This window comes from Pollachius pollachius (genome assembly GCF_949987615.1).
Source record: "Pollachius pollachius genome assembly, chromosome: 9".
Classification (NCBI taxonomy): Eukaryota; Metazoa; Chordata; class Actinopteri; order Gadiformes; family Gadidae; genus Pollachius; species Pollachius pollachius.
In genome coordinates this window covers 14,565,451-14,592,954 of record NC_136942.1, presented here as the reverse complement: position 1 = coordinate 14,592,954, position 27,504 = coordinate 14,565,451, and the positions used below count along the sequence as shown (strand labels likewise).

General features: G+C 43.7%; 4 protein-coding genes across 4 annotated transcripts in view; 1 reads left to right on the top strand and 3 right to left on the bottom strand.

The window, feature by feature from the left end:
- Positions 1-10,620, bottom strand: part of LOC307080591 (carbohydrate sulfotransferase 8-like) — a 36,466-nt gene extending 25,846 nt beyond the window's left edge. Inside the window, exon 1 of the mRNA XM_079743365.1 lies at positions 10,315-10,620. The gene's annotated coding sequence lies outside the window, so the exon portion shown is untranslated. The remainder of the gene's footprint in view (positions 1-10,314) is intronic.
- Positions 10,621-16,504: 5,884 nt separating this feature from the next.
- Positions 16,505-19,701, top strand: hdhd5 (haloacid dehalogenase like hydrolase domain containing 5; the record flags this gene model as incomplete). The annotated part of the gene is made up of 8 exons (XM_079743340.1): positions 16,505-16,684; positions 17,109-17,312; positions 17,397-17,509; positions 17,712-17,805; positions 17,883-17,916; positions 18,035-18,209; positions 18,630-18,818; positions 19,269-19,701. Exons 1-8 carry the CDS (start codon positions 16,586-16,588, stop codon positions 19,699-19,701), a joined length of 1,341 nt encoding a protein of 446 aa, XP_079599466.1. The 5' UTR covers positions 16,505-16,585.
- A 906-nt stretch (positions 19,702-20,607) lies between these two features.
- On the bottom strand, positions 20,608-22,711 carry rab19 (RAB19, member RAS oncogene family). The gene is made up of 3 exons (XM_079743341.1): positions 21,984-22,711; positions 21,239-21,422; positions 20,608-20,920 (listed from the first exon to the last, which is right to left on the bottom strand). Exons 1-3 carry the CDS (start codon positions 22,179-22,181, stop codon positions 20,643-20,645), a joined length of 660 nt encoding a protein of 219 aa, XP_079599467.1. The 5' UTR covers positions 22,182-22,711; the 3' UTR covers positions 20,608-20,642.
- A 1,106-nt stretch (positions 22,712-23,817) lies between these two features.
- ccdc34 (coiled-coil domain containing 34) lies at positions 23,818-26,617 on the bottom strand. The gene is made up of 7 exons (XM_079743175.1): positions 26,560-26,617; positions 25,893-26,192; positions 25,470-25,602; positions 25,190-25,297; positions 24,903-25,061; positions 24,543-24,678; positions 23,818-24,328 (listed from the first exon to the last, which is right to left on the bottom strand). Exons 2-7 carry the CDS (start codon positions 26,174-26,176, stop codon positions 24,123-24,125), a joined length of 1,026 nt encoding a protein of 341 aa, XP_079599301.1. The 5' UTR covers positions 26,177-26,192; positions 26,560-26,617; the 3' UTR covers positions 23,818-24,122.
- Positions 26,618-27,504: the final 887 nt, after the last annotated feature.

Sequence of the window (27,504 nt, the reverse complement as noted above, 5' to 3'; positions counted from 1 at the left end):
AGACACACAGAGACACACACAGAGACACACAGAGACACACACAGAGACACACAGAGACACACAGAGACACACACAGAGACACACACACACAGACACACAGAGAGACACACACAGAGACACACAAAGAGAGACACACAGAGACACACACAGAGACACACACAGAGACACACAGAGACACACACAGAGACACACAGAGACACACAGAGACACACACAGAGACACACACACACAGACACACAGAGAGACACACACAGAGACACACAAAGAGAGACACACAGAGACACACACAGAGACACACACAGAGAGACACACACAGAGACACACACAGAGACACACACAGAGACACACACAGAGACACACACAGAGACACACAGAGACACACACAGAGACACACAGAGACACACAGAGACACACACAGAGAGACACACAGAGACACACAGAGACACACACAGAGACACACACAGAGACACACAGAGACACACACACAGAGACACACACAGTGCGAGGTAAGACAGACGGAGATGTATAGAGACGGCGCGGGAGTGACATGGAAAGGAGCGAGAGAGAAAAACAAATCCGAAAAGGTGATGGATGAAGTGATAGAAGTGATGGTGATGGCTGGCTGACGGATTGAATCAGTGCAGGGTCAGTATTCATTCAATATCAAATGTAAGGCCATGGTGTGCGACGAAAGGAAACAAACACGCAAACCTGTGCGGACCCCTCATCGGAATAATACGCACAGACAGACAACGTGGGCTTAGCCGGTAAACAAAGCCTACACACAGGCCCTCTCATCTCATCAGGGCGGTCGAGCCCGGGCATGGGGAGCCACAGAAAGGCTTACAGCGCACACGCCACAGCACACGCACAAGAATCACAAAGTTCCTGATGAGTAATAACAGGAGGAGCAGATGGAGAGGTGGTGGATCCTGGAGCGGGGACAGGGAGCGAGCGCGTCACGCTCTGTGGTGGTGAGGCGCCCGGGCCAGAGCACAGCCGCGTCTCTGCCAAGAAGTAGGGCTAGAAATATAGGACGGCCCAATCCACCGAGGTCCGGTCAGAGGCGAGATCGCCACGGCGACAACAACATTCTTCATTCCGTGGTAGAAGAGAGAGGGTGGTCTGAATCCAGCACTAACTTGGTCTATTGAAATCTTCATTGGTTTCCTTTTCCTTCCGTTGTGACAGGTTTCGACTTACTCTTAAAGAGAGATGATAGCATAAATTCAGACCACTAAAAATAGTATACTAGATATATCGAAGAATATACTAACACACTAATAACACCTGCTGGGGAATGTAACGCCCCAATTAAGATGCATCGTTGTGTGCTACTCCATGTGCCATGACCCATAGCATACAGTTCAGAGCTTAATCCAAAGCAGCAACCATCATCATTAATACCATCCTTACCTGTTCTAGGTGTTAGCAAGTAGGATTCACTTGTACGGATGTTAGCCCGCTTCCTCCCTCTCACTTAACACAGATAAGATTCCCAAATGAATCGTAGAGAAGATTCTGCTGATGGAATTGCCTTGAAGGTTCAATTTATTGTTGCAATGTGCTACTGAGCCATGATTGTAGTGTGCAGCACACCCAAGGTAAGCATTATCCACTGGATATTCACAATGAGCAGGGGAAAAAACATTGCGGGATGTTTCCACTGAGTTGTCAACAGCAACAACCAAATGAGCCCAGTGGGCTTGTCCTTTAAAAGTTGGTTGACAGACACAAAAGGTCAGCGACGACTCATAATAAAGAGATGCTTGTTCCCACTTAATCAACTCAACGACAGCCCGCTTCTGAAGTGATCACTTTTGGCAGCTGGTAGTCAATACTTACTGGGCAATAACAAAGCATTGCTCGGCTCTGGCTTCTTGTAATGAAAACGCCAAATCATGTTACAACCGAAATCTGTTACACTAAAAAAGGTTATTTGTGGATAAAAGCCCCAGTTTAGTGCCTAAAATAGAGTTCAAACGTTTCTCCCGCTGCTTCTGTTCTTGCACATATCCTATTATTTGCTGAAACGGCGACCCACTTCTCCCAGAGAGTCTCTCTTGAAATTAGCTGAAGGGAGGTCTTTGTGTCTGGACGGAAACCAAGCTCCTTTGGCTTCTGCGAGACATCAGACACCCTGAGATTGCAAATCTCACCTCCAATAGCTGTCATCCACGACAGGACTTAAGATCACCCTCAGCAAACATCCTCCATTTGGGATCAGTCACACACACCCACACACACCACGCACGCACACACGCGCACACACATGCACACGCACACGCACGCATACACACGGACCAGCTCAGAGAACAGACTGGGAAGGTGAACAACCCTGGCTTGCAAATCCTGCATCCTAAACACACGGGGGTCTATCTCTCAATGCATGTGAGTATAAGTGCATATATATATCATCTGGGAAGTTTCTGTGCAATGTCTATACTTATCTCTGCATGTGTGTAGTGTGTGTGGACGCATGCATAGGTGCATGCGTGTGTTGACTGTTCATATTCCCTGTAGTGGAGGATCCTGCTGACTGATCTGGTGGGCTTCTTTGTTCCTCCAGAGAGCAGGGACAACATCTGCTCCTCTGGATTCCTGTCAAAATGTTCACTACCAGAAGGTGTATATGCACACACACACACACACACATACACACACACACACACACACGCACGCACGCACGCACGCACACACACACACACACACCCACACACACACACACACACACACACACGCACACACACATACACAATAAGCATTCAATACATTTCTAATTTTATCCTGGCACTGCAACATTCCCAAGAGAGAGAATGCGTCATCAATAAGGCACTGGAGTACTAACTGCTTTTCAGACACCTTTTAAACTCAACACACCCCGACCTCTCCCTCTGGCCAGAGCTTCTTTGACGGAGTGACTCTCAAAACTTCATTTTGGATACCAGCAGGGCATTTTGTCTTAGCCTTGGCCTTACACTTTCTAGTGTACAGTGTTCATCCAGGTATCACAATCTAAAGTAATAGGCCTCCTGAGACCCGGGGGGGGTCTTAAAGGAGCACTGTAGTCTGCCGAATAAGAAATCAAAGCAATGGACCAGCCCAAGGAATGTTTAGCAATCTATGGAGCAATCAAAGCAGCTTCTATCCGAAATAGACGAATGACGAGGGGAAAGATTAACAGAAATCTGCAGGGAAGGCTTTGCTCAGGGGAGAATATTGTTATGATAGTTATTTAATCTGATTGGCTGGCGTTTTTGACACAACGTTAGGCCGTGCCCATATTTGGAAATTGCTCTGCCAAGGCCAGACATTCCAAGGCCTGGTACTCATTAGGAAACAAAAACTTGAATGTGTGAAAGGTTTCACAATGATTTATAGCCAATAGAAAAAATATTAAGAAGAGGGATTTCTACACTGCTTGTTCTTAGTATGGCACTTGCAAATTGCATAGATGTTACATTGTTTGCATACCACAGAACAATCTCAGCAGAAGTCCAAAATATGACTGGCATAAACCGCTTTTGAGATAACTAGCATGGTTTAAACTCTAGAGCAAATATTTCCCGACAATTCCAATATCCACACAGAAATCAGATGGCGTCACACAACCAAATATCTCATCCTACTTCTGGCCGAGACGCACGGCTGTCCTTTAACCTCAATACGATTACGCCAAGCCCAGGTAAAGAGACGTTTCGATTGGCGGCTCTGAAGATAGTGCACCAAGTGTGGAGCTCCCGTGGCGTCTAGATCATCATGACAGATGAAGACGTCAGACATCAATAGCCGTCTACACAGCTCCCCCCACGTAGCGCCGCCGCCGCTCTCCCGCCCGCTCGCTTTGTCTGGTAACCAATAGACACCAACACGCCGCCGTCAGGACGCACCATCCATCACGGGCTGCATCCACAAATGCCAGCTCCCCGAGGTCTCTCATCAACACTCTGAAATAGGAAACGATTGGTTGCATTGAACTGCTGCGAGTGTGCTGCGCTGTATCAATATTGTGACTGCACTGAAGTCACTTCACGGCCTGTTCGGGGGGTGTGGAGGGGGTTCAAGCTGCTATAGCGGCGTTTAAAGGTAGCTTCGTAAAAGAAAGAAATTGGAGTCGGAAAGCTGGAAGACCCGTGAAAACTCTCAGAAAGAACGGCAGCTCATCGCTGCAGCAGCCGCCCCACATGCAGAGGGGTGCTGCCAGAGGTCCTCTTTGAGGAGTACAAGCAAATGGAGAGGTTTGGGGTGCAGTCGTGTTGTACTCTTTGTCCAGGGCCTACTCTTACCTACAATTACCTGAAGCTGTAGTCTATAAAAGGTCCGAAGTAATATAAACAAACTATTTTCAGGCAACATGGTCACTCCTGACACAACACTCACTCATCCGCCTGTGGCTGCCAAGTTTCCCTTTAGTGCTGACCCCTCTCGTGGGTCAAGGATACACTATTGTGACCCACCTGAACTGTAGCGACAGCAGTCTGCCACTTAATCCTTGGTTTCCAGGCAACTGTTTTTAATAAACCAAACACACATGCAGGTTTTTTTAATACATGCTTTCCCATACATACGATTATGGTTTCATCAGGGAATGAGAGACTAATCTACTTAACACACACTGAGGGGGATAGGGGCCCTTTATTGTAGTAGAGGAGGTAGCTTATCAATTCATCGGATTTACAGATTATAGGCCTATTGCTGATTATATTTCTGTGACTTTTACATTTGGTCCTTGTTCTCATCGAGCAGATCTAGCAATATATTTCAAGAGTATTAGTCCGTTAAAGATTAGAGGCAGGGCGAGTGTTTGTGTGTGTCTGTGTGTGTGTGTGTGTGTGTGTGTGTGTGGGGTGGGTGGGTGCTGATGCACATTGGGAAGGACAGTTACATCTGATGCAGTTACAAGGCAATGCAACTCAATAATAATCAGTGTTTATTGTCGGACCAACGTTAATGTTTCACACTATACTAAAATAAAAAAGAGAAATGAATGTGATATGGTTAGGGGTGAAAAGAGTAATGAATGTGCAATTATTTCCCATTAGCAAGTACAGGCGTCTCAGAAAGTAAACAAGTGTAGTGGCTGCTATAAAAAAAAAAGGTGCATGGTTTACATACATCTGAATGCTGTACGAGTATGACTAACACAAGTGCATATCACAGTAATAACAACCAATTTGTCCCACTTTCTGTCAGAACAGTTTCCTCTTAAAACTGCATCATGCATCCTCTCCCCCAAACACATGACTGGTCATGGCCGGTCGGCCATTCAATAATTTATTCATGCTGGATTAGATAATTGGATGTTCGTTGTTTTTTAGGTCTGTGACAGCCACGGATACTCAAATTCTTCATCAGCGTTGGATTCAGCGGCGAAACTAGACCTTTTTTGGGTGGGCTCAAGCCCACCCAAAACTTGCCTTAGCCCACCCTATCGTTTCGTCCTCAAATCTAATATTCTACCATTTTTTCTAAAACAAGTAATGAGAAGATGGATGCTGTTTACTGAACAGGCTCAAAAGGGCTAGTGAAATCGAGCACAACCTTCCTGCAGCAATCTCTTACCTCTAAGCGCACCTAACATAGTTTCTGCTGTTTCGTCTGTCAAAGAGGCTAGCTAGTCTTTATTAGAAAATCCATGATTTCCTGCTGTATTATAAAATACAGGTAATGATTCATTTTAAAACCTTGACATAATCTGTCAAATGTCTATTAAATGACAGTTGACCACAAGGCGATTCTATCTATGCCTCTTCTTGAATTGCTTCATGTTTTAGTCGGCAGAGGCTTGTAATGGTGTGTGGCATGATAAGCATGATAAGGTGCAAGGAGCAGAAAAAGTAGACATGGGTACTAATTTTCAGTTGAAAGAAAACGCTGGCATTATTTCATCAGCTGAGGGCGTTTTCATTGCAATAACAACGAGAGCTTATCAACAAGTACAACATGTTCTAATACTATGAGACACAGGAAAAAGCCCTCAGCTGATAAAAGGTGTGTGGGGGGGGGCGAGCGGCAGAGGGGACTTAGTGTCTAATTTATTTATTTTAATAAGTTACTTATTTTATTTTATTTGAATTTTAAATAAACGATGAACACATATATTTTTTTGTGAAAGGGAATAAGCTGATGAAGCTGACAAGTGACCAATGTTTACTGTTTAAAAATATTTTGAATTAAATGCAAACCCCAGTGAATCATTTGCTCTCGTTTCTCTGTTTTGAGATTCACACAAGCTTAGCAGTCTTGTTTAAATGTTAAAAAAAATAGTTAATAAACTGAACTTGGAAATTGTTTTAAGCTGTTGCAGATTTGATCTCAGCTAATTGTATTAATCTATTTGGATAATAAGGTGATTGTATGCAATCACCTTATTATCCAAATAGCCGTATGCCAATCGGAATGTAAATCTCTCTCGCCGGCGTTGGTCCCAAGAAACATACGCGAGAAAGTTCCAAGTTCCAAACATTTGTTCCTTCAACATGGTACGCAAAAGAATAATTGCGGCTGTTGCAGGACATCGTATATTGTCAATCCAGTCTCACGGAAAACGTGACACTGTCACGTCATTTAATGTATTTGGCCACCCGTTTCTACTTTCAACTTTGATTCGGAGAAACTGTGACAATTCACGGATATATTTAATGCAGGTGCGCTGCTCTGTAGGCAAACCGCGACGGAAAAAGAGGTAGCTGCTTCATCTCTTCTTTTTAGAATGAGTTTGAAATTTGTGCTTTTGGCACGAAAAAATTGAAATTACGTGTCCCAGATCACGAATTATTAGATTAAATGACGTGACATTTCCGTGGGACTGGGTTGACGAAGCGAGCATGTTCATTTACAGGGACAGGAATAAAATGGCAATTGTTTGGGACGTTGGCAACACAGTTACAAGGCAATGCAACTCAATAATAATCAGCGTTTATTGTCGGACCATCGTTAATGTTTCATACTATACTTAAAGTAAAAGAGAAATGAATGTGATATGGTTAGGGGTGAAAAGAGTAATGAATGTGCAATTATTTCCCATTAGCAAGTTCAGGCATACCGCCTTCCCTAAACGTTCTGTTATTATAAGCCACTTTAAACCTTATCGTCTTCAAAGCAAGTTTAAGTGGGTGAAATCAAACAGTTGTTTAATTTATTAGATTTACTTTGATTTGATTTTGACGACTACAATACAAGACCACAGGGCATTGCCAACAGAGTTGTAGAGGGATGGGGCACTACCTCTAATTCGATGCGACATGGTTAACTGTTTTTTCCAGACAAAATACAACACAAAGGTTTATTGTAATAAAAATAATAAGAGTTTTTTCACTGGCAACATTGAGGAAACTACAGGATTAATAAAATACATCATCATATCTTAATGATAACTCAGTGTTTATCCACTGTTCTCCTCCCAGGCAAATACTAAGATCCACTCTTGATGAATAAATTCCTTTTTGTATTTCATGGTGGAAGTAAGGAGCATTCCTAACCAAGAATCCAGTTTCTGTGTCCCACACTCGATTCACCGGTTTCCTAAAGATCCCTGGCTCTCATAATGAAAAGGATGGCCATGGCATTACGTTTCCATTATTCCTTTTTTCCCCCACCAAAACCATTTTGGTCTACACTACTGGAACGCTATGATAGGTTTGATAAAGAGTGTCCATTATAATCGGTTTGGTCTATACATCCTGCCAGTTTAAGCTTGGCGGTGATCAAAAGGGAAAAGCCTGATTCCTCCCATTTCAGATTGAAAGCCCACTGAGGTGTATCTGCAAGCTGGGCTAATACTGCTGTATCGGTAAGAGGTGTGGGCCAGATTATTCCTCTGTGAGTTCTAAGAGGCTGAGTACCACCTTGCGAGTTGCTTGAAACATCTTCGGGAGACCTGCCTACGAGTCCCTGTTCCTCGTTAGTTCTAAACCACAGCGTGCTTAGTGAGGCGAGGTGCTCATAGCTCGGTAATATCAATAATGTTTTATTTGTATTGTAATAAACACAAGCAACAAATCAGCCCGCTTTGACATGATCCTTCAGTGAACACACCATTCTCGCAATTAGCTGAGATCAATGACAATTAGCCTTTGTCCGTGACCCTAAGAGAATAACACTGAATGGTTAACACTGAAAACTCAATGTGCCAACCAAAGTAAATTTGCATGAAGTACATTTAGTGCGCTTCTATCAAAGCAAATTCCAACCATTTTTATACACACACCGACAGCGCTGTCAACCGCTCAAGGCTACAGCCAACCCATCTGGAGCAGTTAGGGTTAGGTGTCTTGCCCAAGGACACCTTGACACCGCTAGGAGGAGCCGGGGATCGAACTAGCGACCTTACGTTTACAAGTCAACCCGCCCTACCTCCTGAGCTACTGCCACTACTGCCGCGGTACCATGACATTTCACAAACTTATGCTGAAAAGTCAATGCTCTTACTCGGTTTTGAAGTCCCCCAAAACATGTTCCACAAATAATCAGTGAAAGGCTTGAACTAGATGTAGGATGCATAGATCAACAGAGCCCACCCAGCCAGCCCCCCGTGTGGACTGTCCAGCCACCCAGACCTCCCCTGGAGGCACCGTAGGAGCCCCTTTAAAGCATCAGCACACAGAGGAGTTGCGTCGGGTGTAAAAGGGCACAGAGACCCAACATGACGAGCCTAATTGCGTGGCGGTGGCTAGCTTGAAACCACTCTGCGGAAGCACAGAAAGCCATTAGCCCATACCACTAAGAGATGCAGCGTGAGTCCCCCGGAGTCCTGCTTCTTCAGGAAGGGAGGAAGCCACTGCACACATCTTCCAGCCGGAGCTGGGCCTGTTCACATGTGCCCATCCCAGAGGAGGGTGTGCATTATGCCCACTGTGGAAAAGGTCAGCTAAAGACAGAGGTGGGGGGAGTGTATTCCTCCTTTTTCTACTTTTTATATACATTTTTAATGGTTCCTTCGCACAAATGTCTCCCCGTCTGAGATCATTTGACGTCACTGTTGAATAATCCAGAGCATGGTTTCTTTTGTCATTAGCGTAGGAGCATGGAGATATGGTTTCCTTGCCGAGAGAAAGAGTAGACTTACTGTGAGATAAGAAGGGCTGTGAGTAATTGAATCCTTATTCGTATCAACGGAAGAGTACAGCTCAGAAAGAGCCTAATGGAGATCAAAAGATGAATGAATGTCAAACCATCATACAACAGGTATGAAGTGTGTCCTCTTCTGTCAAAAGCAATACACAAGAAAGAGCAACCCTCAAGTGATTTGTTAGTGCACTTGCTGAAGGCTCAAAACTGCAGCAAATATATTTGCATATTTTCAGATAAAGATTAAATAATACCCCGGGGATGCCTTCAAACCGTTGTCACATAAGCCAGTATCTGTACACGCAAATACAGCATTCTGAGCTCACAGAGAAGCTTACAATAGGAAACAATGCACAGCAAAGGCTGAATACCGTTTATTCACTTGGTCTAAACTTGTGAGCAGAAGATTACCTGCTAAAAAGTTTTGTACATTACAATGCTAATAAATAAAGGGTGTGTGTGTGTATGTGTGTGTGCGTGTGTGTGTGTGTGTGTGTGTGTGTGGGGGGGGGGGGGGGGGGGGGGGGGGGGGGGGGGGGCGTGTGTGGACTGCCATAATGTAATGTGTGTGTGTTTCGGGAGCACAAAGCACCGCTTCCACCGTCCAGAGTCTCTGGAGGTGCTCAGGACAAACGCACTATTTATAGCTCGAAACAGAGAAATAATTCAGTATGATCGCAGAGAAGCTCATTCAGCACCTCCGTGACAGGGGAGATGAGGGGAAATTAAAAGATGAACATCCAACCACTGCTCTCCCGCTCGAAACGTGACAGGTGGGGTCAGGGTGTGATATATTTTTGGATCAACACCTTTTGCATCTGCCGTGGCGTCCAGGGGAGGACTTTCGCGACAGATAGAGGAAAGTTCAGGCGACCCGCGGAGGGCTGACTTATGATATTTAATAAATGCCGTCATTAATATTTCCGGAGTGAGAATCTGCCAACAGTGGCTGACCAGTCTCTGAATGTTCATGTCACACTCCATCGTGGCCTATCATTTCCGATAAAGTGAAAACATGATGTGATATAACGTGCAAAGAAAAAAGTATTTTGATAGATGTTGTGAAACATTTACTAACCCGAAGGCAGGCTGTGGGCGAGAATACCCCCTTCAAAACTTAGGCTACTGACGAAAGTACCACCCCCCATTGGAATGAAGCAAGACCCTATTTGAAGTGTGCTGCAACACACCAGGCTACCGAGGGGCTTGGTCCAAAAAGTCTTAAGTAAATAATACCACCATTACCTTTGTAGAAATCAGCATGGACGCTGCCTGGAGAGTTGGTCCGAGTGCAGGAAAGTCAGTCCCTGGCGATGGCTCATCATGACTGGCTCTGCGCTATCGGAACTACAGGCTGGAGGAAACCAATCCACGAGCAACATTTGCACACTTGGTAAGTGGTTAATATTTAACCGTATGCATCCATTTGGTTAGAAACGTCTGCTTTAGCGAGAGAATGGGCAAAGAGGCATGAACTTCCAGCAGGAAAGAGTTTAGTTAAACTGGCTGCTGGAGAGATGCGAGCCAGTTGAACCAGCAGCACGGAGGAACAGCTACTGCGGAGTGCACGGCGGGGCGGTGCATGATCCAATGCGCGTGTGTTGATACAGAGAGCGAGAGAGAGCGAGAGAGGGGGGGGGCGAGAGTGAGCGATGGGGGGGCGGGGAGAGAGAAAGAGAGAGCGAGAGAGAGAGAGAGAGAGAGAGAGAGAGAGAGAGAGAGAGAGAGAGAGAGAGAGAGAGAGAGAAGAGAGATACAACAGCAGAGAGGAGAGCTGGTTCTATTTCTTGCCTTCCACCGGCGGTCCCACGGGAGATCCGGGCAGCTAGTACAGTCGACTCTGCCAGGCAACAGCACACGACTTCACAGGAGCCATACAAGGGTTTTTGACACAACGTTTTATTTCAGCTGTTAAAGAAACGATGCGATCGGGCAAAGTTCTGACACACACCTGCTGCAAGGCATACAATATATGCCTATACCACAATGTAGACATATGTTCATTTGAGCCCTTAAACAACAATAATAAATAAATAAAATAATACAAGAAAGAACCACAGACGTAAAAAAATATTAATTAATAGATGCATATATGAATGTGTGTTTCCATTCCCAGATTGTTTTATTAAGGTATTCCTATCATACATACTCATGTAGAAACTCCATCGAGTCTGTCCCAGGTGTAGCTTGTATTTTGTCGCCCTCTGTGAGTGTTAAGATCAACAACAACAACGATGCCCGCACATGTCCGTATCGATGGGCGGGCCAATCTGCGTTGCCTACGACAACAGCCTGGGACCTCTGATTATTAAACAACATCCATTCTTGGGACAGTATGGAGTCGTTTAGTGGTGATGGGCTACAGAATGAAAGTCCAGTTGTCCTGAGTTCATTAAATTCCACACGAAAGGCCTGAGGGAGGAAATGATAGATTGTGGAGCTCTGGTGTCACGTATTGATTGATTGATTGATTGATTGGTTGAACTCTCAGCGTAGAGGGTAATCCTTGTTTTCTTTGCCATTGTCTATTGTTGTGTCCGTCATTACGGGGGTCGAAGGGGGTTGCTGACCTCGCTGGAACATATATTGTCTCAAAAGTAATAAGGAGGTTATAAGCGCATGGCGGCCAAGCATCCTAATGTAAGTTATATAGGCATTATATTGATTACATGAATAATCAATAGTAGACCTATCACATCCTTCAGTTTAGTCAAATTATCACCAAAAGCATAAATATATAATTATTTACTATTTGTTGTCAATCTTTTTTTTATATAGTTTTTGTGCTGCGGAAAGACGTATCATTGTCCTGCAGCTTCGAACGGTTTCGTTTGTTTGTTGGTTTTTAAAAAGTAGCCTATCGTTACTGAGCGTTTACACTAGACTGAACAACAATGCAAGCGGTAAGAAAAGACTGAATGTATTGTTATTTAGCCTTTTATTTTATAATTTTACAATCTGTCCTACATTGTATTCGCTGAGCAAGAAGTAGCCTAGACATTACATGCACATGATCAGACGTTGTTTTCAAAGGTTAAAACCTTATATCCTCACGTTTTCAATGAATTGTGATGTAGGACTTTGTAATACCTTTTTTGTTTCATTTCTTCAATTTTCTTCAATTTAATTAATCAGAAATATGATCCCTAATTAACTCATCAACTCACTGGAGGGGGGTTGTAGGCCAAGTCACAGCTAGTGTTGTTGTATCTCATCAGCCTGAAGGGACTATTGGTTCAGGGGCAACACTCTACCTACAAGGCATCCTGCCTAAACCCTCACTGTAAATCGCTTTGGATGAAAAGGGTCTGCTAAGTATTAAATAGAATTGCTCCCCTAAACCTTTCCATGCACCTTGTGTGATCACTGTCTGCCACAATTTAATATATTAATTTGGATTATTTCTCCCTGAGCCCAGAGAGCAAAGAGGGAGGACTGTGAGTTCGGTTTGGCGTTGGTTAAAATGCCGAACTGCTCAGCCAATAAGCAGCCAGCCCGTAAACAGAGAGCGTTAATGCTGGCTGACGTGCGTAAAAGAAATGTCATCCAGCCGGGCACTCCCACCCATCAGCAGCCCCTTCTAATGCATGGCCTGAGTGTGGAACAATACAGGGCGGTCTACAACACAATCGTGGAGCCCTGGGCCTCCAAGAAGCGGTCTTCAACAGCAGAGAACAAGTCCACCGTACTGGGGAGAGACTTGAAGTACAAACTGTGGATGGCGGTTGACCGGCCAAAACTGGAGGAGGTCACGGCTGAAGATGGACGCATCGAGATAAGCTTGGCGTTCGACCCTCTTCTCCATCGCCCAGGCTTGCACACAGACTGACTCAAAGAAAAATGATTATGTTTGATGTGCAAACATGTATTGGTTTATTTTTTAATAATCTAGTGTTGGCCAACCAATCCAAACCCTCTCCGTCAATTGCTTTTCACGGGATAGCCTATAATCATCAATAGATTAAGCACAGCCTTACCCACTGGTCAGGCGTATTTATTTGTGTAGTCCTTCAACAGCGTCAAAGCCTTAAGCCAGAACAGACTGTCACAACCTTTCTAGCACTCTGCCTCTCTTTCAAGAAAGGATTAATATGCTTTACTGCCTGATTTTAAAGTTGAAATATTAACGCTGAATTCAGGTCAATCTGTTTTGTATTCTTCTGTTAGTGGAGCTCTCTCATCTCGTTGAGGTTCTCTCAACCGCTTCTTTGGTCAATTCCCCGTGACAGCCATTTCCTGCATTCCATGCATTCTTTATACGACATGAGGAATGATTACTTAATTGCTGGTAATGAGTCACATACCACGTTCTAACAACATTTTCAGCAGAGAAAAAACTAGTCAATAAAAAGATTATAAAGGTATATTTAAAAGCAGCGTGTCTATTTCACACATGTGCACATTACATTGCAGGTATACATTGTGGGGGATATAGGCAGCTATTCTTCCTGTGTTTTGAAACTTGTCGTAGTTTGCTCACGTCCTTTGTCATTCTTCTTCGAGCAAAGTAATAGTCTGACACGGGACAGGTAGAAAGTTGGTCCGATGTAAATGCCGAAGTTGGGGAATACCAGGAAAACACACACGAGTTGACATAGCTCAGGATTCAAATCCCCTTTGTGGTGAGATTGAATGACAGCAAGGAGGGGAACCATCAGCACCAGAGGAGCATACGCCAGCAGCGCTGGCACCATCACGGCCACGACATTTTTCAGAGCCCTCCTTTTTAGGGCCCCGTTGTTTGCGGGACCCTCTCCTGGTCCGCTCTGACGAAGCACACACACGATGCCCACCAGACAGAGCAGCATGAGCAAGAACAGCACAGATATGCTGAGGGCCAAGTACAGGATCATGGAGTACACCCCGTGAAAATAGGCCAACAGCGCTGCGGCCAGGGTGACGACCCAGGCACAGGCGCACATGGCGGCGCGGTACTCCCATTTCCCTAGCTGTATGTAGGCCACGGGGCGCGCCACGGCCAGGTAACGCTCAACACACATGAACATCAACAGCAGCGGGCAGCCGACCATTTTGAGCATTCTCTGCGCGTCAATCACTGAGAGGAGCTGCTCGGAGAGTAGGCCTATATAAAGGTGTTCGTAGATTTCTAGCGGTAAACAGAAGCAGGACAGCATGTCCAGGACGGAAAGGTTCAGGGCGAGCACTTCAGAGTGGGACAGTGGCTTCTTGGGACTCAGCAGAATCCACATCAAACCCGCATTAGCAAGAAGGCCTGTCACAAGAAAAAATGACTTGATTCCTACCCACACCATAGTTTCTTTCTCTGCGTGACACTGGGTAATTATCGCATCCATGCTCATTGCAAAAATGTATACCCAAGACACTGCTGCACCACCGTTATTGGCAACCAGGGATCCATTGCTGTCAGAGTGATTGCTGCTGGTTGAGGCAGACGATGCTGTGCTGTTGTTTCCCATTGCTCAAACTGAAATTCTGGAAATTGCACAGAGAGATAATGTGTGACTTTAATGCAAATATTCCAGTGACATAGAAGTCTTTACATTGAAGGACAAGGATATGTCCTGCAAGATTGTAAACAAAATAAACTATTCTGGATATTTTTTCATTTTCATTTATGAAAAATGTCCAATGCAAAAAAAGTGCAATTCAATTTATTTTTTATTCAAAAGTCAAGACTAGAGTTGACGTAGTGATTTTTTTGTTTAAAAAATAATCGAATACTGAAGGAAGGCAAAGCAATTACTAACCTTAGGAGACCTGGAGTCGGTTGACGATTTCAACTGAAAAACACTGAGATGTGTTGTGGATTTTCTCACTATAATGCATTTTTTATGGAGAAAGAAACCCACCATACCCTCCCATTTTTAGTTTGCATAGACCGCGGATGGACCACTGGCCTACTGAGCCATAGCTTTATGTAACCACTGCCCATCTGGATGTTTCCCGCTAAACATTGTTTGCTTGCAATTGTTCCGCAGAAATTATAACTAGTGGGCAAAGTCAAATTTGTAACATTTACATTTTTTCCCAGGAAAGTGTCATTCTAATGAAGGATGACACTTTATCCTTCGAAATAAGTTTGAATATGGTACATTTGGTCATCCTTATTTGTATGAATATAATACATAGGATGAATGTGGCAGGTTTGTAGGTCTAGTTAAATGTAGTCAAAATGTGTGCATGGTTGGGTGGATGAACTTTAAAGGAATCCAAAAACAAACAAACTAAGCCGGACTGGTATGAGACTGGTGTGTGTGTGTGTGTGTGTGTGTGTGTGTGTGTGTGTGTGTGTGTGTGTGTGTGTGTGTGTGTGTGTGTGTGCGTGTGTGCGTGTGCGTGTGTGCGTGCGGGTTATGCAAACATACACATAGCAGCCGAATGACTGACAGGACTGGTGGTCAATATCTCCTGGAGCACAATCTTTAAAGGAAAAACATCTAAATCAAAAGTTAGAAGTAAATTAGATATTTTCTTAATATGAGAGAGTAGTACGTTTCGGTGTGTGAGTGTGTGTGTGTGTGTGTGTGGGGGGGGGGGGGGGGGGGGGGGGCGGGCTCAAACGTAACAGAGATTGCCACTGAACTGATTGCCACTAAACTGACTGCCACTTAACAGCACCCTATCCTGTTCCCTCCTCCCAGTTTCACCAGAGACTCCCTTCCTCACAGGATCAGATGTGAACTGATAAAAGTTTCACTAATTTAATCATCGTCACTTTTTTTTTACAAGGACGTGGCTCATATTGTAGGCTCTTTGTTAAGTTAAGGTTTCTTCATAGTCAGTGAAAATGTATTTGTTTCAAACAAAATGAAACATTTTACAAGTCATCAAATCTAAAGCTACAATGAAAACTAGTGAGAATCATTGAAGGCAATTGTATAGGTTAAAATAGGTTGATGTTGAAATTACAAAAAAAAATATATACCCTGAAAAAACATCTTCATTTACATGAATTTGATCTTGTTGGATCAAAGGAGTACAGAGGATGATTGACAAGAACACTTAGCGGTTCAAGTTTTGTCATTGACTTACTCATTTTAAGTTAATCGAAACCTAACAGTATAATGCGCATGCGTATCACAACATTGTTGTGTCAATGAATGGTAGATACATAAAATAGAGGGAGCCAACCCCCAGTAGGCCTATCACCATTCGAGGAAAGGATGAGGTCGAGAAACCAGATCGATGCACGCAAACTGATGGGTCGACTTCTAATGACACGCAGACATAGTCAGCATTGTAAAGTAAATAACATTACGCAATAATATCCCAGCGAGAGGATCCCGGTCTGTTGCCTCTCCGCTTATCCGCGGCCATATTTGACACGTTTCAGTGAATGGAAAGTGGGCGGAGAGTGGATCACAAACACACTCCCTCTTTTTTATTTATCTATATATTGTGCGGTGCGTTATTCTTCGAGTGACCATTATTCAATACTTAGTAGAACCGCCTACAGATGGAGAAGCTATAGTAGTTAACGCAAACAAGTTCGCTCTGCTTACTATTTGTACATAGTTTTTTTAATATTTCAGAAATGCAAAGAATACAATCTTTCAAATTGGGTTGGCAACTTCTTTATTCAGAAGCAAAGCATATAAGCATTTCACTATCATCTCTTCGAAAGTACAGTCATGTGAGTGCAATCCTTTAATTTGAAATGGGTTAGAATTAATCGGTCTCTTTGCATAATCACTGTTGTAATGTTATCGCTGTCTTTGCATAGTCACAGTTTGTATTGTACCTCATTGTATGGTTAGGATTAGCCGACTCAATACTTTGTAAGCAACTTGATTACCGCAATGCCGTTGATAATTTATATTCTATTTTGTGTTGATATCTACCTATGTGTACAGCCTTTAAAGTCGTTGATAAAAATAAATTGTAGAACTCTATATCGGTTATTCTTGATTATCAAACTTCCTAAGTAAAAAAAAAAAACAGGACTAATATTCAAGCCTATGCAAACAATGACATTCAAACCCCAATGGACATTGCTTGAGCCATGTCTACGTGCACAGACTAAAACGTCTATAAATAATATGATTGCTCTCCTATAGGGTCCTGGTTCCTTTGGTCTCCTCTTTGACATTGATGGGGTGCTGGTGAGGGGCAGAACCCCCATACCTGGAGCCAAGCAGTGCTTCAGGAACCTAGTGGACCGCAAAGGGAGGTACAAGGTGCCAGTGGTGTTTGTCACTAATGCCGGCAACTGTATGAGGCAAACTAAAGCAGAGCAACTGTCTCATCTTCTGGAAGTAGAGGTGAGTAACATTAACGTTAAGCCTAATTCTCCTTACTCCTGTTCTGCATGTGTCTGACCTCTGCATACACCGCCGTCTCCTCAGGTCTCAGCAGAACAGGTCATGCTGTCCCACAGTCCTTTGCGAATGTTCACACAGTTCCACAACATGTGTGTGCTCGTGTCCGGACAGGGTCCCATAAAAGAAGTGGCGGAGAAGTATCCTTTCCTGATTCTTTTATCCAATACAGAAAACACATGTTTTTTTGTATTGTATATATTTATTTTTATAGTGTTGCACTGTTATTCAGGGATGTGCAACCATTTTTGCATAAGTAAAGTGCAACGACCTTGTATGATTAGTATGTTTGTTTAGTGTTTGATATCATCCGTTGTTTGACTTTAAACAACCAAATTCCAGTTTGGGGTTTCAAAATATCATCACTATAGATATGCTGAGAGACGCATGTCCACTTTTGGATGTTGTGGACCACAATAGAAGGCCCAAAGGCTATGTAAGTATACAGGTTCAAATGACCAATGAGTAGTACTCGTAACTTCCAGACCTTGTCTAAGACTACCTATCTTGCAGGTTCCAAAAGACAAAAGTCTACCTCAAATAGATGGTAGGTCTCTTTATTACAGAGTTGAATTAAAACCGCTCAGATTTGTCAATGTACCTGTACAACCAAATGCATGATATTTTTATGAACCTCTTTTGCCTTCCTCTGTACGTCACGCCAGCGGTCATCCTGTTTGGTGAGCCAATCCGATGGGAGACCAACATCCAGCTCATCGTCGATGTCCTTCTGACCAATGGGAAGCCGGGAAATGCCCTGGGCCCTCTGCAGTACCCTCACATCCCAGTGTTAGCCTGCAACATGGACCTCCTGTGGATGGCCGAGGCCAAGAACCCCAGGTATGCTGACCAGAGGACCCACAACTCCAATCTCTACATTCCTCCTACAGCTTAAGCCTAATCAGTTAACTTAGAAATGTTTCTTGCCACGTAAGTATTCCTCTTGGATCCAGTAAACCGCAAGGGTCAGAGTTACGCCTTGTTTTCGGTTTGGTTACATCAATATTCTCCATCATTTGGGGATTTTAGAAGTTTTTCTGCAGTGGCCCGTCTACTGGTGTTGATTTGAAACCTTTACAGACACTTCTTAGCAGCATTCTTTACTCGAGACAAGAGAGGTTGAAACAAATATGTAGTGAAGGAAATGCCCCCTTCACCCAGAATTGAGTCTGACTGAGACTGAACACACAAGCACCGATTACCAAGAGGCCATAAGAGAGGCCGTTTTGCATTGATACCTCTCTGTTGTTATCGATTTAGGTTTGGCCACGGTATGTTCCTGGTATGCCTGGAAAGCGCATACAAGAAGATAACGGGGTATGACCTGCAGTACGAGGCCCTGATTGGTAAGCCCAGCGTGGTGACGTACAACTACGCAGAGCTGCTGGTCAGAAAGCAGGCAGAGAGTCTGGGCTGGACGGGGCCAGTGGAGACACTCTATGCTATTGGGTAAGCGGAGACATCCCCCCCCCAATATCGAAATGTACCGTTTACATTCAAGATGGAGGAGTGATACAAAAATCCATTGCTGCCGAGAGATATGAAGTGTCATGAAACGTGTTCACTTACCCTTGCTCGTCCATCAAATATCACCACTCCAAAGGCTCCGGGGAAACCCAATGTGTTTTAAGACACGGGTATCCAACCTTGAGATGTCTGCATTTAGAATTAAGCACTTAACCGCTCTTATTGCTAAATGACAAAGAACTACATTATTTGTCAATAGTCATTTTTGTAGCCATTATGCTTTCCCTTGCTTTGGTAGAAATGGTTATCAACAAATATATAGCTCTATGGCAAATATGGTGTTTTAAGTCTAACTATTAGAATAATTGGGATTAACAGCTGTCTTACAACGCTAGTTTGAATTTGAATCCTCCCCCCCCCTTCCCTTCACAGCGACAACCCAATGGCAGACATATACGGTGCAAACCTGTACAACCTTTACCTCCAAGCCTGTCAAAGAGCCCGGGCACGGCTTCAGGCCCAAGGCTCCGGGAAGGACGGCTGCGGCGAACCGAAGGAGGCGGCGACGTCCGAGGAACCCCCCGCGATGACCTCCAAGGAGCTGGGAGGCGTGTCCGGGATGTACGGGATAGAGGAGCGCCTCCCGGAGAGCTGCCGCTCCGTACTGGTGTGCACGGGCGTGTACAGCCGGGACCAGCAGGAGCTGCCCCCGGACCCGGCCTGCACGGTCACGGAGCAGCACGTGTTCCACGGCCACAAGGACTTCCGCTTCGACCCCAGCCTCACACAGCCGTCTTTTCTGGTGCAGGACGTGAGGGAGGCGGTGGAGCTGGTGTTTCAGCAGGAGGGCTGCCCTCTAGAGTGATATCAGGGCGAATAATCTCTCTATGTCCGGGAGCCAGCAAGGCCGGTCAACCCTCCCTTTTACTGCCAACCTGACCTGTGCCCCCTAGCTGCCCTCGCCCCCCCCCCCCCTGCTGTTCTCCTTTTAGATGTTTTATGTAGCACTCATGTTCTGGTGTATAAGATTGCTCAGGATGGGAAGCCTGGAGCTGTTGAGTTGAGTTTAAAGAAGGTGCAATAGCAACAATGGCTTGCAAATCGTAAATATAGGTCATTCTAGGATTCAGGATATTTTTAAAGTACACTTAACTTTGGTAATGGGTAGCTTACATATATTTTGTATTTTGGCTTCAGAAGAGTTTAAATGTCTATTATGGCAATAAACTTTTCCATTGTTACTTGGACACATAGTTTGTACATCAAGCAGTAGCATTTTATTTTAATTTTAACAAATTGTTAATGGATGTCCTTGCAAAGAAGAAGTATGTCTGTGAAAAGTTGGAAAATGGTACATTTGGGAAACGACAGCCATGCTTATGTTCTGTTTAATATTTAAAATAAAAGGAAATGATCTGATGAAAGAAATGAACAGATATATCATAGCAGTGATACTGTTTCCAAAGCCCCAAAGCAATGGGTTAATCTTGATTTCCCTGAACAAGTTTTTCCCCACAAAAGAACACATACAGTATGTTCATTTAATGTCAATTTTAGCGACAAAAGGATCAAATAAAAGCTCTTTTGTTGATAATCTTCAGTATTCCTTATGTCTGCAAAAGCAATCGTTTCACATACCCTACACCAAATAAATAAATCATTTCAAATCGCATCTCCATCCCCTGCCCACCCACATTCACACATACAGCCCACATTCGCACTTACGCTCTTAACGGTTCAGAAACGAGCCACTCAGTCACACCTCCAGAGACACACTGCTGTCAGGGCCCTGCAGCCTGCGGTCGCTCAACACCCACACTTCTTCTCCAAAGACTCGCCTCCCAGGACGGGATGCGATGAGGTCTCGCCCAGCCCGAAGTGCGGAGTCTCCGGGGAGAGCTCGTTTGTGATGGGCATGCCATTCTGCGCCAGAAGTTCGCGGGCCATGAGGATGAAGGCGGCGTCTACGTTCTGGGCAGCCTTGGCCGAGGTCTCCAGCGCGGCCAGCACGCCTTTGTCTTCGGCCAGGGTGCATGCTTCCTCGAACAACACCTGTCTCTCGTTCTGGAGGTCTGACTTGTTACCTGGGAGATAAAGCCAAGCGGGAGACAGAGATGGATTAGAGTGCATCTCTGGTGAGCAAGTACACACAGTTGGGTTAATGATAAACATTTTACTTTTATGTCAGAAGAACAAGATTCACTTTATTATTCCCTATAGGGTAAATCCTCCTTTGTATTTATCCCCTCCTAACTTGCTAGGAGCAGTGGGCTGCCAGAAACGAACTGCAGTTGTGCAAAGTGCTGCTCCTGCTTTGCCCCCTATGGGAAGGGCAGGAGTGTTATCACACACGAGATTGAAACATCCCAAAATGCAAGACAGCCAATGGGCCTTTTGCTCACCGATGAGTATGAGCACCACCCCGGCGGCTCCATAATGTCTGATCTCGTGGATCCAGTGAGGCACAGATTCGAAAGTGGGCCGGCGTGTAATGTCATAGGCTACCAGGGCCCCATGGGCGCTGCGGTAGTAACTCTGGGTGATGGTGCGGAAACGCTCCTGTCCGGCCGTGTCCCACACCTGCATCTGAAATGAGAACGAGAGCAATGAGACACCTGTTCAACATGCATTGTGATCCTCCGGTTTGTAAGGAGATGGGGTACATTTCATATATATGAAGGCTTGAGTTGAGCTGTGCTTGAATACACATGGTGTTTATTCTTTGTCCACACATGGCATCTATCTTGTAACTTCTATTTTGTACTGGGTCACTTTAATCGTCGCTTTTTCCTCTCCCTTTTGTTTTTTCTGCTTGACACATAATGTCAACTATACTAATCTATTCTTCGCACGCCTAGAAACCTAACACAGCAGTCGGTGTCTGCTGAGAGTAGCTCTTGGCCACTCCCCATCCTCAGCTTGGATAGTGAACGTTAATAACTGATCACAGCTGCTAGGCTATTTGCTTTAAAGGAGTGAAAACCCAGAGGAGAATCAAAAACTTTTAATTTACAATATTACTGCTCCTATTACAGCAGATACTCTTCTCTAAAGAAACAACCTAGAAACATGTGCATCATTGAGGATATGCACGTGTATTCATATGTACATGTGTGCATACCTGTATATACATATAATGTTGCTTACCTTAATCCTTTTGCCATCGATATCTAGAGTACGAACAGTGAAGTCCACACCAATGGTATTTTGCTGGTTCTCTGCAAATATTCCAGACTTGAAACTTTGAACCACGCAGGTCTTGCCCACGTCTGAGTCCCCAACCAGGATGATTTTAAACAGAAAGTCAAAGCTGTCGTCATGCTCAGGCCCTGTGGACTGCATCATAAGACGAGATGCACACAAGAAGACACCAAGACTTAAATGCAGGGACCAGGCCTTCTCTGCCCTGAAGCAAAAAAAAACTAAAACTGGTTCTATCTTTGTTGTGTCAATACTAAATGTGATTATGTGAACAAGCCGCAGTCACATCACATCCATCGACACTGTTTGAATAATAATATTCAAACTTTTCCAATTGTTGGAGTCGAAGCCACCCCATTTGAGGTTGAATCTAAGCCAGCGAATGTGACATTATACAGTTAAAATGCTTCAGCTGACACAGAAATGCATACAAATATTAAACATAAGAACCACAAAAGAAAACAAAAGTTGTTATGTCCTGTGTGCAGGGGCCTTGCTCTTGTTAATGTTCCCTGACAGAGAAGCAGATATCCTTAAATGTCCCTCCAATTGCCTCTTGACATATTTCCAACTGTTCAGTTATTCCAAAGAACAGGATCTATTGTCGTCAATCTTCCTTCCATTAACTTTACAAATCGTCCATTGTGTTGATTAACACAGCTGTTTATGGCAGAAAAAAATGGTAACTGTGTCCTCTTACTTCACCTTCCCTCTGTTTCCTTCCAAAAGTCATATAAGACACGCCTCCCTACCTGTGTATTTACACGTGATATCCAACTGCCGGTCCACCTGCACCACTGCATCTTGGAACAGGAAGTTCCAACACAGGGTTCTTCTTAAGAAACAAACAATTGGAGAAGGTACGCTTAAACTGTAATTGCAGGTGCTTAAGTGTTAGAAATTATACTCTGTGCAAAGAGCACACCCGTGCTGCTGATCTACAAAATGTTTATTTTGTGAGGTGCTTAATTGGAGACATGAAAAGTGTTATTTTTACAATGTGCTAGCTAATGCTCTTTCATTCTCCAGACTAGTTACTGTAGGATTGTTTGCTGTTTACTCAGAGTGGTACAAGGCTCACAACATAGACATCCTTTGATAAACAACTTTAACCACACCTTGTACGCCTGAAGTGCTTGTAACTAAATGTAAACATGACGCCTTTGTCTCACCAGTGGTCCTTTGGAATCTAGAGAAAGGTTAAATAAATGACACTCTCTTTAGATCAACCAAGTGTGCCACCATGCATGCCATTAATAACATGCATGGCTGTGGGCAATGAACTGAGTATGATTTATAAAACTTAAAGGAAATTAACTATTTTTTACAAAAGATAAATCTATAAATAAATCAATCAAGTTATATTTACCAGTCAGCCTTCATTGAATGACTTTGGTTATGGATGTGCACATGGCAAGTAGTAGAACGACACTGAATGTTAGAGACCCCCGCATCTTGCCCCGCCTTTGCCCACATGCTCTGTGTCGTCATCTCAGCCCACAAAAGAACAAGTCACAGCAGGAGACAAAGCCCTGTCTGAGTGTGTGGGCCATGCACTGGGTCTGCCCCATCTCTTTGCTTTGACCGAGACGCCAGCTCCCTTTGTTTGTGGGTGAGAGTGGGCGCTGCTGACATAAAGGCTGTGGTTTAAAAGCACGTATATCGGCAAGTACAAACAGGATTTATTGTCTTAATCCAAAGGATCAAAGTACAACAAGAGTGATTTCATGTGTTTATAAAGTCTATTAAATCTAGACTGGGTGTTATCACACATGTCCTATCAGTCAACACACATTCACACTTATTATGGAAACGGCAAAAAATCTGTCACACTCCATTATCCAATATACATACAACGCAAATGTCTCAACTAGGCGAAAGTGGAACACACACATTTGGAAACCAGCAAATCATTAACAAGGCCTTGCAGTGTATACAACCGCTCAAACTATTTAACCTTGACCCAAGAAGGCTTCATTAGAGCTGGTACATTATTAACAACTCTCTGGCCACGATCACCATGTAGTTGATACTTGATAGGGCCGCACTGTATGCGCTGTAGATTGAGAGGGTCTGCTTGTCTGTCTACCTCTTCTGCAGCAGCTGTGTCCCACTAGCACAATTTCTTAGCCTTGATCTGGTGGCACTGGAGCTGAGGCGCTTTGTGGGCTGGCTATGGGGTCTCCGTTGAGAGGTGTTCTTGGCGGGAGGCTCTGGTGGTGGGGCGTGTATCGGCTTCCATGGGACTGGGTTGTAGAAGCTGGGAGGTGGGTAGCCTTTGTCATAGGGACCTGGAGGCACAAAATAAAAATACACTTTAGGAAACTGTCCTTGAAGAGGCACGTAGGTATTAATGATAGTAGCCCAATCACAAACATCAGAACATGCGTTTAATAAAAAGCACTTTGCATAAATGTTCAGGCTAGTACATCTACATCAGGAATGAGTTTGTTTTAAAAGAACACAGATCACGTTGTGTGCGTGCTCCTAGAAGGTCAGTCTCACTTTTTGGATGAAATGGTGACTTGGTGTTGGGACTGGCTCTGGTTTTCGCATTAGAAGTGGCCAGCCACTGTTGAAAACGCTCCTCGGCTGTCTGTCGCCGCTCTCTCTCCTGCTCCTCTTTCCTGTCAGCCTCCTCCTGCCACAACAACGTTGACATTTCATTACATGAATCGCCAAGATAACAGTGCTGTGACATCCAGATGCCACATCAAATCATCAGTGACTCAGCTTTAAATGAAGAAGAAGAATAATACAAAACAAATAATGCCCAGGCTCCCCAGACGCGGAGTAGGTTAAGAAGATGGACGGATGGGTGACAATTGAGGGGGGAAAAAACTAAATTACTAAATTACTAATTACTTTGTCCTTCTTTTGCTTCTCCAGTTTCTCTTGGTTTTTCCTCCGTAGCCACTCTTTGTATTGTTCCTGAGCTCTGCGTTCGATCTCCCTCTCTTTGGCTTTCTCCTTTTCCAGCTTATCCTCCTCAGCGCTCTGCTTTAGCTCTTTCTCCTGCTTCTCCTGTGGGGAACACAAAACATTTTCAGTGATGACTACAGAAATGCACTAGATCATCACTATAAATAAATGTGATACCAAGGCAAACACTTCAACACCCTTTGGTTCAGGGGTAGAGTGAGTGTCCTTACCTGCTCTCTCTTTGACCTCAGCCATTCTTGGATCCTCTCCTCCACCACAATTTTCTTTTGTTCCTGCGCCCTCTCCTGTTGTTCTATTTTCTCCTGCAGTAAGCGTTCCTAATGCAAAGAATGGGAATAATGTCTGTCACTGTCATTTGGAGCACATTGCCTAACTGTCCGCAAGAATAGACAATTTCGAAGTATCAATCAATACATGTTAACTTTGCAAGTCCCACAGCATACACCACAGAAAGAAAAACATTCTGCAAAACAATAATGAGTGACTTACCTCCTCTGTTTTCTTTTCTAATTGGAGACGGTCTTTTCTAGCTTTGTCCAACAGCCACACCTCCCAGGCATTCAGCCGAGGCGAGACTGCACTTTCCACAGTTATCTTTCCCTGTGCTTTTGGCAACTCGCATCTGAAACATATACAGACACAACAATGAATGACACTGCTAAAATAATGACAAATAATGTTATTACTACAGATGCTGTTTCTGTTGAAAAGGCCACTAGTCAGTCACACTTGATTCAAGCATAGCGCTTGGATACTGACCTGTTCTTTCATAAGCTTAGGGCAAGTGGTTTCCATTTCTATACTACAGCACTTTACAGTACTCCAGACGCATATTGTATTAGTGCTTTTCCTTTTTTTAAAGCTCAACTGCATTCTGCCGAGTCTGATGCTACAATAAAGTGTTGAAAATACCTGACAGGTGAACTGGCACGTCTAGGGATTCCCCACTGCGTGGTTGAGGTATCTGTTAACTGTGGATGCTCAGTTTCTGAATCCAAGTCTTCATCACTATCAAAGCTGTCATGGTAGATTGGTGAGAGGAGGGAGTACGTATCGTCTTCCGATAACACATCCGATCCACTTAAGACCTCCGCCGTTTTGGATACGTTGTCTCTTTTGTTTTTGTTCTTTCGAGGGGTAGAACTGAATCCCTTTGAGGCAGAGGAGGGGGATCTTGGCATCACACCTGCAGACATTGCAAGCTGAATATAGCTGCAAACCAATAAACAAAGCAGACTTGAATTGAAATGCATTAGTTATAACAGTTACCTGCAAAGCTCGAAACATAAACACCATTGCAACTATGATTGTTAAATAAAGCACACAGCAGCAAACATAAACTGTTTTAATTGAGTTAATCGCTATTAAAAAATCAACTTGAACCAATCTTGTATACATAGCTTTCCTACGAGGGAAAATAGAATAGACTTAGCATCTTAGCTCCGTTAGCTAGCACCAAGTTTACCAAACGCGTCTTGAGTTGAACAATGTCGAATACTTTGAAGCAACATAAAACGCGAATGTGAACATTGCTTTGAAGTCATCTCTTGAAAAAGTCCTCTTTTACATAAGTTCTTACCAATTCACACGTGCAACTTCGGCCCTCTAAGAAGCGACATAAACAAGCGTAAAGTTAGGTCTCCCACAATACAACACGCCCCTCCGCGCAAACCGACGCTGGTTCCGTTTCCATAGTGATTCCAACCGACGCCATCCCGGGGAGTGCGGGGCCGGTGACCTGCTGCAGGCTGCATTCGTTTTCGGAGTTTAACTCGGTGATGGATTGAATTAAAGTGTTTATTTCTGGTCCTCGTGTTATTGGCCTCTAAGAAGCCATTATGTGGCTACCAGATTATGATGATTTAAAGTAAAATATGGTCCAACCCGACTGGATATTGGTGATCCCTTGAACAGCCATTAATTGTAATTACATTTTATTAGAAGACCGTATTTAATGCTTACATTATTGTTAACAGAATATGTGTTTACAATAAAACGTATTAATTCAGATGGTGTATATTCACATACAAATATCAACCTGAAAACGTCGATACGTAGGACCTAAAGATAAATTTATTTTATTTTTGCTTTAATTATCCTCAGCTATGACTTCAACAACAATGAGTTTCCCAGAATTTGAATTGCAAATGCGTGAGCAAAATACCATGACTTATATTGTTATTCAACCATCTGGTATGTATTCCTGGCAAGTTATCCAACAGATGAACTGTAAAAAAAAAAAAAACTTCGCATTGTCAACCTAATGAGCAGCACTTCTTCGAGGTCAAGTCAAAATGAGATGTTAAACTGAAAGATCACTCTCACAAAGTGGTGTAACATATTCTTGGTAAGTGTAATCACATCTGAAGTGGGAGGCCAACATTTTGCATATTATCCCTTTCTTTGGTTAAACAATGTATTTTCCAAATATATATAATTTTTGAATTTTTACTGATTGAGTTTAGAATAAAAAAAAGTATAGAAAATAAATAACTTTAAGTATGTTGAATTTAATTTATATGGT

Bases quoted from the DNA above. Each gene is read 5' to 3' on its own strand.
- rab19 (XM_079743341.1), bottom strand. From the start codon at position 22,181: ATGATGCAGTCCACAGGGCCTGAGCATGACGACAGCTTTGACTTTCTG. The intron at 21,423-21,983 runs GTAAGCAACATT...TTCTCATTTCAG, and splicing joins TCGATGGCAAAAGGATTAAG to ATGCAGGTGTGGGACACGGC. The intron at 20,921-21,238 runs GTGAGCAAAAGG...TTTATCTCCCAG, and splicing joins GGTGGTGCTCATACTCATCG to GTAACAAGTCAGACCTCCAG.
- ccdc34 (XM_079743175.1), bottom strand. From the start codon at position 26,176: ATGTCTGCAGGTGTGATGCCAAGATCCCCCTCCTCTGCCTCAAAGGGA. The intron at 25,298-25,469 runs GTAAGTCACTCA...TCTTTGCATTAG, and splicing joins TAGAAAAGAAAACAGAGGAG to GAACGCTTACTGCAGGAGAA. The intron at 25,062-25,189 runs GTAAGGACACTC...TGTTCCCCACAG, and splicing joins TGAGGTCAAAGAGAGAGCAG to GAGAAGCAGGAGAAAGAGCT.